Source organism: Rhagoletis zephyria, unplaced genomic scaffold (assembly GCF_001687245.7).
Source record: "Rhagoletis zephyria isolate East Lansing unplaced genomic scaffold, Rhagoletis_zephyria_1.1 Rzeph_scaffold_00787, whole genome shotgun sequence".
Taxonomy (NCBI): domain Eukaryota; kingdom Metazoa; phylum Arthropoda; class Insecta; order Diptera; family Tephritidae; genus Rhagoletis; species Rhagoletis zephyria.
In genome coordinates this window covers 19,076-30,360 of record NW_016157871.1, presented here as the reverse complement: position 1 = coordinate 30,360, position 11,285 = coordinate 19,076, and the positions used below count along the sequence as shown (strand labels likewise).

Genomic DNA, 11,285 nt, shown 5'->3' with positions numbered 1-11,285 from the left:
AAGCCCATACGGGCAAAAAAGCCCATACGGGCAAAAGTGCCCATGTCTGCTATAAACTATAACTATTAATAAATAAATGATTGAATTGTCTAATTAAATAAACTGTGTCGGTCATTTAAACAGGGGTACAGCAGACAGTATTCCCCACATAAATGCCAAGAAGCAGGTGAGCCCCCAGTCGTCCCCATACCTGCCTTGGCCTTCCTATGAAAAAACATTACAGAAATAAATATTTTTTATAACTTTGGAATGACTATATTTACCTATATTTTGCCGTCTAATTGTCAATCTTAATTTTTACAGATGAGGAATTGACATCATATCCTTGCATTTGCATGGCTGTTTTTTCTGGGCCCCCTCAAGTCATCCACTTTTTGTTGCCACAACATCACAAATACCTCCTTTGCATCTGCGGTCCAATGATTTCGCGATCGCTTAATTTTTTATTATCAATATTTATTAATATAAACGCGCACAGGAAAAAACTATCAACAAATATGTATGTATCAGCAAAACAAAATGTCAACAAATATTTATGTATGTACACAGAAACAACCGGTATTGCCACTCTTTTTCATTAAATCTTGTTCGAATCTTCGAAGAGCGCAGGGTTGCTTTTAGCATTTAGATTCTTAATGCAAAGATGGAGTTGCATTTAGTTGCATTTAGATGACGAATTTTGTATGGATAAATGTACATTAAGAGTAGCATTTCGAGCTAAATGCGCTAAATGTACATTTACGCGTAAGCAAAAACAACCCATATTTAACGGGAAATTCCATCGTTCCAGACCGATTCAGGTGAATCTGGTTTAAGGACACCGTGGCCGTGCACATTATAAACATGATGTTTAAAAATATGATAATTTGAATTAATTAAAAATTGCGGATTAATTTTTTCGCTTTTTTATAACTATACTAGCGGTACCCCGGTGTGCTTCTCTACACCAATATTGAAAAAAAAATATTGAAAAATCCTGGCATTTTTCTATATGAATTTTTTTTTTACTATATTGCAGCCATGTTTATACTTGACTTAATTTATCCGAAGAAAAATTAAACACAGCACATCATAGCAACAATTTTTCACTATGATTTCGATTTTTCGTATATCTGCTGTTGTACCATATACGTGGTTCATGTGACAGACATAAACCGTCATATATCATGAACCGCTTGACCGAATTCGGGCACACTTCACATAACCCATCTGCATGATAGTCCGAATATACCGTTTAAATTTGGTAGAAGTCGTGCACTTCTTTTTTTATTTAAGATGGGAGGTGCCACGCCCCCTTTTCCAATACCGCACATTTTTTCTCCATGAGTATGGAATTAGTTCATATGTCTATACCAATTTTCAGTAATCTACCATAAATATTTCAAGAGATATACCTTTTGCCCGTATGGGCTTTTTTGCCCGTATGGGCAAGCGGGCCCATTTCGGGGGCTAGATCAGGGGGAAATCATGGGCAAACGGGAAGGGGGCAACAAATCTTACTAATACACGTATATATACAATGAGAGCCACTGCACACGCATTCTGGAGTAAAAAGGCTCACTCTCCCAAATGTACGCCACATACACTCCTCGTCATTTGAATAGCTCAACTTTTTAATCTTTAGTATTTACACTTTTAATTTTGTTTATTTAATATTCATTACATCCGATTTTAAAACTTTATACAGAATTAACAAAATGTCAACAAAGGGGTACAATAAAGTGCAAGTTTCAAGGTCTATAAAATAGCGTTGATTTTTGAAAATTTTTTTGGTNGTGATTTTTGACAATTTTTTTGGTGATAGTGCTGCGCATTTTCTCTCATACAAAGTATGCTCGACAAAACTTTTATATGGAATAAAATGCGCAGCACTGTCAATAAAAAATAAATGAATTTGAAAAATCGGGGCTGTTTTAGGGTCACTTCAAACTTGCACTTAATTACACTATAATTGAATGGGCTACAAAACTGCATATCAGAAATTTTTCTAAAAATATTCGGCCCTATTCCCGTTGGCGTTGTCGTTATAATAATCGTTTCTGGCCCTTATTATGAGCTGCATTCGATTTTCGATCTTCGCTGGCTATCGAAGATCGAAAGTGAAATTCGTATTATGAGCTATGCAGGCGTGTCGAAATTTTCGTTGAGTATCGAATTTTCTGTCGAACAGAATTTTGCTTTCGATGGTGTAACGAAGTGTTAGAAAATTGTGAAAAATGTATGATTTTGTATATGTTTTCTTACATTTTGGCGGCTAGACACTAATTTTAAACAATTTTTATTAATTTCATGCAGTTCTAACATCGTGAATACTAAACACAAGCTCGAAAGGCTGGTTTTACTTGTGAAAGAAAATCCCAATGCTCTGTTGGCACGATCTCTGAGAACAAAATCGTAGCGCTGTTGATAGTTTTAAAATATTTTAAATAGATTTGGCTCACAAACGCCTCTTTAGATGGTCGGAACTTTTTAATGAATCTGTAGACAAATTTCTTAAATATATTTTATATCAAAATATATTCGAAAGACTAATAAACTTAAATGTTTAAGAGAGCATTTGCTACTCCTGGCCAGTTTACTAAGCTCTCATCCTCTGACGAATCGTTGAACCAGAACTCGTTGTACTCATTTTACCACGTTTTTATAAAATTGCTTTCTTTTTTACTTCATTTTAATTAGAACAAATTTGCATAAATATGTATAAGCACACTATTTAGTTTGCTCGATTTGTAAACAAAGCTTCTCAGCGGTGAAAAATATACTATTGTGAACAACCTAAACGAGCGAAATTCACAATAGCGCTATTCTTCATCGAATGAGCGCCATAATACCAAATGAAAATTCGTTCGCTCAGCACTTTCGACCACAGTCGAAAATCGAATGCAACTCATAATAGGGGCCTCTATGTCGTTGTCGTTTTTATCGTCGCTTCGTTCCTAAATTCACATTCTTGAAGTATATTGAAACGATGGTGAAAAGTTATCGAAAACAAAAAATTTAAATTAATAAAGTATGGTAGCGCTGCAATGTTTTGCGTTGTTACTTTTGACACTGAATTTTGAATTTTGTTATACTAACGAAAAATTAAAGAATGGCGAGTACGGAATTTTATTTTTCAAGTTCAAGTGAGGACAATGAAATGAACAACATAAATAAACATCGCAGGAGATTACGGCATAGCATAAATGTACTAACACTTCCAGATACAATGTAAGAAAATGTATTTGAGTAAATTATTTATATATATACGTACATGTACATATGTGCATATTTTTTAGATTTGTGAACACCTTTAGACTGAACAAAGCTGCGTTTCAATACGTCCTAGAGCAAATCCGCCCGAAACTAAAACGCAACACGCGAAAGTCTGCTATTACGCCAACAATAAAACTGGCAACTGCTTTGCGTTTTTTTGCGCAGGGGTCATATCAGCTTAGCGTTAGAAATGACTTTAATTTGTCGTTGACCCAACCCACGGTAAGCAAAATTTTATCCGAGGTATTAGACGCGATGGAAACTACAATTTGCAAAAACTGGGTTAAGTTCCAAATGTCGGAAGATGAGGAGATGGAGTGCAAGCGAAGTTTTTTTGAACGAACTGGTTTTCCTGGAATCATTGGCTGTGTAGACGGAACGCATATTAAAATAATTGGTCCCTGCAAAAGCTCTCAACATTTGTACTACAACAGAAAAGGTTTCTTTAGCGTAAATGCAATGATTGTAAATACTTGAATGAATGTAATTTATGGAAGTGATTACTAACTATTTATTCTTTTTTGTATTAGATCTGTGATCATAAAAAGCGTATAAGATACGTAGACGCCAGACATCCAGGCTCTGGACACGATTCCTTAATACCAGCCGAGTAAAAAGGTTTTTACAGGAAAAATATGAAGCTGGTGAACGTAATTCGTGGATTCTTGGTATGAAATTACAATTAATATTGAAATGAGTTTTACATACAAGTTTTTAGGCGATGCGGGTTACCCATTAGAACCATTTCTAATGACACCTTATAGATCAGCGACTGAACACAGTGCGGAAAGCCGCTACAATTCCGTTCATTCCAAAGCCAGAAATATTGTTGAGTGAGTGATTGGAGTACTCAAATCGCGATTTCGCTGCCTCCTTGGAGCGCGTGAGTTACACTATGATCCCCAAAAAATTACTAAAATCGTAAACGCTTGTGCTGCTCTCCACAATATTTGTCTTCACTACAATACTTACTTTCCTGAAGATGATCTACAAACGCCATTCGAAGAAGCAGAAAATTCAGCCATTATTAATGAAAATGAGGCAGGCAGTAGCTCAGAGGCTTCCAGAATAAGAGATGTGATTAAAAGCAATTTGTCTTTATAAGTTATATTTTTTAATTCATACTATATACATACATACTTAAAGTAAAAAAAGAAAAAACACTTCATAAAAAATAAATAAAAATTCAAATGAAATAAATTAGATATTGGAACTTAATTGTTTCTCCAATAACTCCAACTTCTTTCTTTTTATTGCAGCATCCAGCTCCAAAAGCTCTTCCTCTTTACGCACTTTCCTTTTGTAAATTTTTAGGCGTTCTTCTTCTATCTCATACCTTTTTCTTTGGTATCTGGAAACATCTTTCATGTATCCCTTAATGGACTGTAAATGGTCGCACTGCACTTCCTGTATTTCGGTCTGCTTCCTCAACAGCTCAATTCTTTCTTTTTCTGCAGGTTTTGTGCTTCTTGAGGACCGCACTCTTGTTGAAACTGTGGGTATTTCATCTTCCACATATTCTTCGATGACGTATTCTTCGGCGTTTTCTGCATTTGCCTGTACTTGAGAACTCGCAGTCGTTTCATCAAGGTTAAGCAACTCATCAATTTCGGTTTCTTCAACCAAACCCAACTCACTCCCTTTGGGGTTTATTTGCTGCTCAAACTGCAACCAATTTGCCACCGCTCNTTTACGCACTTTCCTTTTGTAAATTTTTAGGCGTTCTTCTTCTATCTCATACCTTTTTCTTTGGTATCTGGAAACATCTTTCATGTATCCCTTAATGGACTGTAAATGGTCGCACTGCACTTCCTGTATTTCGGTCTGCTTCCTCAACAGCTCAATTCTTTCTTTTTCTGCAGGTTTTGTGCTCTTGTTGAAACTGTGGGTGTTTCATCTTCCACATATTCTTCGATGACGTATTCTTCGGCGTTTTCTGCATTTGCCTGTACTTGAGAACTCGCAGTCGTTTCATCAAGGTTAAGCAACTCATCAATTTCGGTTTCTTCAACCAAACCCAACTCACTCCCTTTGGGGTTTATTTGCTGCTCAAACTGCAACCAATTTGCCACCGCTCCTTCCAGTGGAGACAGTTGCATTTGTCTATTGGCTCCTCCTCCTGTTGCTCTCGCTTCGGTTTTGTTGTTGACCAGTTTTTTCTTTACCTTGAATTTCAAGTCCTTCCATACCTTTAGTAGAATTGTAGAATCGTTAGTTTTAAGTAATATTTACTGTTAACATAATTTTACTTACTTTATGCCAACCTTCTCCATCACGAACTGGAGGTCCAAAAGGATTTACTTTTTCCGCAACCACGTTCCAAAAACTGTTGAAGTTAAGAGGTTTTATGCCCTTCCTAAAACCTTTGGCGTACGCGGGATTCTTTTCCATTTCTGAAACTAAAACCTCAAATTGCTGCACGGTAGTAATTTTCATTTTAACTTTATTAAAATCGTAATCCTTTCGCTTTCGTTCTAAAAAATGCGGACGACAGTAGACGAATGTTTCTATGGCGTTCCTATCTTCGTTTCAAAATGGACGACAACGCCAACGGGAATAGGGCCGATTATTAACTTATTCACTGCAGGTCATTAGGATCCTATGTTGACCTTTTTTAAGAACTGTTTCCAGCTCTCGAGAAAAACGAAAAATCATTTAAAATGCTGCCCACGAAATGGAAAATAAACTTTCTTTTAAGTTTTAGTTTGTAAAAAATTTTAAAACTGCATTTACCCATAGAATATGCTATATCGTCACTAGACAGGAATAAAGGCGCGAGCTCAAAAGTTGACGGCGAAAAAAGTCGCATAACAAAATTTCAGCGTCAAATACTCTTAACATACTTCGCCAAAATTTTTTATAAGCATCTTTTTTCGCAAAATTTTTTTAAACGCTTTTTTTCACCGTCAAAACACCAGCGCGCCTTTATTCGTATGTAGTGACGATATTTTTACAAACAATTTATATTAAATAAACAAACGGAAAACTGTAAATACTAAGAATTGAAAGGGTGTGCAATTCAAATGACGAGGAGTGTATATGAGCAGATGTGATCACTACCACAAGTAAACGCGAGCTGAAAGCGTGATTGTGTTAGTGTGCCAATTACGTTTGAATGAATTTGCGTTCGCTTTGTTACGCTCTCGCATGTATTTGCATGTGATCTTACGCTCTTTAAGCAGGCGCTCACTCTCTGTCCATGCTTGTATATGAGCAAATTTGACATCGATATAACTGTTGCCAACTTTGTGCCTTTCGCAAGAAATTAAGTGCGTTTAGGGAATTAAAAGGCGAAAATTGTTTAGTTTAGCGCTTGTTTTGTTCTTTGGTGCCCTTTTCAAGGCCCGAACCAAATCGGACAATAAATATGGTTTTTCGAAATATCTCGACCTTGGCGCCACCTAGGAAGACCATTTTACGCAAACATGATTCTACTTACATAGCCAATATATATTTTAAAAAGCAGACGTTAGATATGACTTTTATTTTTTTGCCGTGGTGGACCTTCCGATGGAAACACCCATATATGTTACTACAATACTATATTCACTTAATTACCTTGTTTTCTATTGCCCACAAGCATTTTCAACCAAGCTTTTTGTGAAGGCGTCTTATCCAAACTGAATGGAAAATGCTTCATTAAATATTTGGAAAAACGAAAGGCAGAATCTCCAAGAATGACAACTGAGATGTCAAAATTTCCTAAATTTGTGCTCATTGTGTTCAGAAATGAGCAGTTCTCCAGTTCCCTTTTTAAGCTGGACTTTTCAAAGATTTGGGAATCATTACATCTTCCTGGACTTCCCACGTTGATGTATAAAAAACGTTATCTTTAAAAGAAAAGAAAAAGTTATGTGCTATGTAATTTACATTCGGAGGAATATGCATATACGCAAAATAAAATATCTAAAAATTTCATGCTGGGTACCTTGCATCAACAAGTGCTAGTAACACTGTTGAATACTATCCTTTATAAGTGATATAATCGACTGCTTCTTCCCGTCTGGGATGAATTTCTATGTGGCATCCATCTGAAAAATATATTCGCTACATAGTTGGGTAAAAATAATAATTTTAAGGGCTTACCAAGAGCACCCATACACTGAGGGAATCCAATGTGTTTAAACCGATTAACAGTCTTCAATAGTTTTTCTACTTAGGGGAAAGTGGTTGAAATACATTGGGTGTAACACTTTCCACACTTCCCTACAAAATTCCAAGAGAGCTGCGCATACTGTTGATTTGGCCACTCAAACAAGTTCGCAATGCTACGATATTCCGCTGAGGACCCAAGAGCATATAGGGCGATGGCAACTCGTTTCTCCAAGCAGATGGTATTATGGAATCTTGTTTCCTTTCTCTTTAGGTAATCCAGAAAACTGCATAATTTTTTAAAAGCACTTCTATTCAGTCTAAAATTTTGTCTGAAGTTATTCATGACGGATTCCATCCGCTCGGATCTAATCCGATCCGTACTCGNAATCATGCCTATTATGGTATCCGACGGATTCCATCCGCTCGGATCTAATCCGATCCGTACTCGATTCACTTTTTTAAGTAAACGCTATTATTGATACCGACGGATGCGTTGCCTCTTGTGAACTGTATTGCCAACATAATCAGCTGTGCTTATATGTGTGAAGGATTTTTGTTAACATTGGTGAAATTTATTGCAAATATTAAATGGATTCTGGGGGTTTTTTANACTGTATTGCCAACATAATCAGCTGTGCTTATATGTGTGAAGGATTTTTGTTAACATTGGTGAAATTTATTGCAAATATTAAATGGATTCTGGGGGCTTTTTATATTGATTTCGATGAAAACACCAGGAGTGATATGCGACGGACTAGAAGGAAAGTCAGGGATAATGTTGTGAATGTATTCGAGTGGCCGGTTAGGTGTGAGTAAATTTATTGAAGTCTTTATTTCATTTTAACTTGTGAGTTCCTTATACAGGTTTCTAAAACAGTTCGGCTTAACAAGTTAGCATTCAAGTACGTTTTGGAAATATCNGCGACGGACTAGAAGGAAAGTCAGGGATAATGTTGTGAATGTATTCGAGTGGCCGGTTAGGTGTGAGTAAATTTATTGAAGTCTTTATTTCATTTTAACTTGTGAGTTCCTTATACAGGTTTCTAAAACAGTTCGGCTTAACAAGTTAGCATTCAAGTACGTTTTGGAAATATCAATGCAGAAATTGCCTCCAGTTCGAAGATCATGTTCCATAACACCAGAGCTTAAATTAGAAGCCTGTTTAAGGTTTTTAGCTGAAGGGGGCTATCAGAATGGTACTGGCCAAGATTTTAATATTGGCATGGCACAATCCACAGTCTCTGTAGTACTCTCTGATGTACTAAACATCTTAGAATCAACTTTATGTCCCAGATGGACTACTTGNCATGTGTGTTGACGGTACTCACATTAAAATTCTTAAACCAGCTGCAGGCAATGCACACCTTTATTATAATCGGAAAGGATATTACAGTGTTAATGCAATGATAGTAAGAACTAAATGAGTTTGAACTTCTTCAATTTATTATTTATTTATATTCTTTTATTTTGCATTTTCAGATATGTGACCATAAGCAAAGAATAAGGTATGTGAACAGTAGGTATGCAGGTGCAAGTCACGATTCTTTTATTTGGGAAAATAGTGATGCTTTCACCTACTTCCAAGCGCAGTATGAAAATGGAGGCAGAAGCACAAGACTGGTAGGTACAAAAAAATTACGAATAATCAAAGTGCGTATTTTATCCACTGTTACCCAGGCTTATAACACCCTTTCGAAGTGCAGGCGTTGATAGTCCAGAAAGCAGATTTAATAAAAGCCATAGTAAAGGCCGTAATATTGTTGAACGGACCATAGGCGTTTGGAAGAACTGGTGCCGATGTCTCCTTTCTGCTAGCCAACTACATTATGCTGCTTAGAAAGTGGTTCAAATTGTACACGGTGCGGCAGCACTTCACAACATTCGGATACATTATAATATTTCCGACGAATACCAAGAGGAAGTCTACGAACCCGATGAATATGTAGGCGAACCTGTACAACCTCAACGATATACAAATGAAGCCACTCAAATTCGCAATGGGATGTTACGTAGCTTTTTGTAAAATAAAACTATTTATTATCACAAAATTCATTTTCATACATATTTCTTAATATTTAAGTAAAAAGCCTTCCTGGCAAAGTGTTGCACAAAGTTGTCTACACACTAAGGATGTAGATAAAAATAAAATCATATCACTTCATTGATTTACATACACAGTATTTTCAAAAAAACAGAAAAAAACTTAAATAATAAAGCCTTCCTGTTCAGAAAGTATTCAGGCACTACAGTTATAAAAAAAAATCCAATATAAAATAAAAACAAATCTCATAAAAAAAATTGTCAGGCCCCATTTATTTTAAGAATTAAGGTGTCTGTTGACGTTATTTAACTCAATATTTAAAAGTTCCGTTTTTAATCTTAATTTTTCTATAGCAGCCTTTTCCATCACAGCGTTATGTCTTTTAATCTCTTCAAGAGTATTCTGTAGAATTTCATTATTTTTCTTTTTTTGGTCGCCTAGCCTCTCTACTGATCTATTCAGTCTTTTTAAATGGTCCCTCATGTGTTGAAAATATTCCTGTTGGTTCTCAACAGCCTCAGACACTTTTTCGTACAGTCTTTCTTGAACCCCTATTTGCTTCTCTAATAAATCGAATTGCTCGGGTCTCTTTTTTCTTCTTTGGTTAGAAATATTTTGGTCATTCTCAATATTTACGTCTTCATGACCATCGTAATCTCTCCGAGTAGGTGGAGAAGTGTCCTCAGATATTCTCTCCTGCGGTACATCTCTCATAGCAGAAGCTCTCATCTGTGGAACATTTCTCGATGTAGATGGAACTGCGTCATCATAATTTCTCCCCTGTGGCACTCCAAACTGTTTGGAGTTTCTAATACCCCCAACGCAATCATTAAGACACACATGGTTAGCAACTTCTTCTTCCATAGATGTTAAGGGAATTTCCCTATTTTCTCCTCCACCAGTCGCATGTAGCTCTCTTTTGTTATGCGCGAGCTTCTTCTTTTTTGCCGATTTATAGTCCGACCAAACCTGTGGTTCAAACTTAGTGAATAATATATTTTAGCTTTTCAACATTTCGCAAACCTTTTTCCATTCTGCAATGGTTTTTGATGGCGGTCCAATCGAATTCAACTCCTCTCGCACACTTTCCCAAAATCTTTCTACCAAATCAGGTGCATTTTTAGTAAAATTTTTTGCTATGTCCGGATGCTCCTTCATTTTGGAAACTAAACATTTACATTGCTCCCTGGTCGTTGTACGCTTCCTAAAACACATAAGTTTGTGCATTATCGAGCGTTTCGATAATACCAAAATCTGTCAAAAGTGAGTAAAACTCCCTCCGCAACCATCTGTCGGATACCATAATAGGCCACCCCTATTGCGAATGTCGACTGACAGTAGATAAACGACTATTAAGCGATTATCGATTATCGATGCTATTGCGAGTGTCGCTTAGTCGCTCAATTAGCGACTGTGAATATTTTTAATCGCTCATCCTTCTATTGCTGTTTTTTAGTCGTTGGAGTTTGCGTTTATAAAATTTACATAAGAAAGTGGTACTATAATGGATAAAAAGTAAGTCAATTGAACTGGAAGTTGTAAAAAATTGTGAAATATACATATGCATGTATGTGTCTGAATTACAGATCAAAAATTATAAGCAACAAAAGGCAACTTGCGCGGTTGTTCGTACTGATGCAGGAGAGTGAAGACATAGGCAAAGGAATTTCCGGAAAGAGTAGGGTAGGAAGCTCCGCTTCTATTGGAAAAGATACATATACAATATTTCTTGTGCATATAACTCCGGCTACGCCATCCACAGTGTTTTTGCGCAGAACCAACATCAAAAGTTTATACAAAAAAACTGCATAATTTATTAATTGACTAGTGCTCGGAAATTTGAAATCTTTATTTTAAATTAAAGTTGAATTCTTTCAATACACTTGTTATGTTG

At 36.2% G+C, this 11,285-nt stretch overlaps 3 protein-coding genes and 1 long non-coding RNA gene across 4 annotated transcripts; 1 reads left to right on the top strand and 3 right to left on the bottom strand.

The window, feature by feature from the left end:
* The first annotated feature begins 2,884 nt into the window (after positions 1-2,884).
* On the top strand, positions 2,885-3,889 carry LOC108361543 (putative nuclease HARBI1). Its single transcript, XM_017614178.1, has 2 exons — positions 2,885-3,720; positions 3,786-3,889. The coding sequence occupies exons 1-2, from the start codon at positions 3,262-3,264 to the stop codon at positions 3,867-3,869; spliced, it is 543 nt and encodes a 180-aa protein (XP_017469667.1). The 5' UTR covers positions 2,885-3,261; the 3' UTR covers positions 3,870-3,889.
* A 1,065-nt stretch (positions 3,890-4,954) lies between these two features.
* LOC108361537 (uncharacterized) lies at positions 4,955-5,873 on the bottom strand. The gene is made up of 2 exons (XM_017614172.1): positions 5,509-5,873; positions 4,955-5,444 (listed from the first exon to the last, which is right to left on the bottom strand). The coding sequence occupies exons 1-2, from the start codon at positions 5,689-5,691 to the stop codon at positions 5,088-5,090; spliced, it is 540 nt and encodes a 179-aa protein (XP_017469661.1). The 5' UTR covers positions 5,692-5,873; the 3' UTR covers positions 4,955-5,087.
* A 906-nt stretch (positions 5,874-6,779) lies between these two features.
* On the bottom strand, positions 6,780-7,714 carry LOC108361539 (uncharacterized). The gene is made up of 3 exons (XR_001847320.1): positions 7,342-7,714; positions 7,184-7,286; positions 6,780-7,085 (listed from the first exon to the last, which is right to left on the bottom strand). It is a non-coding gene; the product is annotated as an uncharacterized LOC108361539 (long non-coding RNA).
* A 1,301-nt stretch (positions 7,715-9,015) lies between these two features.
* On the bottom strand, positions 9,016-10,718 carry LOC108361536 (uncharacterized). The gene is made up of 2 exons (XM_017614171.1): positions 10,415-10,718; positions 9,016-10,360 (listed from the first exon to the last, which is right to left on the bottom strand). Exons 1-2 carry the CDS (start codon positions 10,616-10,618, stop codon positions 9,668-9,670), a joined length of 897 nt encoding a protein of 298 aa, XP_017469660.1. The 5' UTR covers positions 10,619-10,718; the 3' UTR covers positions 9,016-9,667.
* Positions 10,719-11,285: the final 567 nt, after the last annotated feature.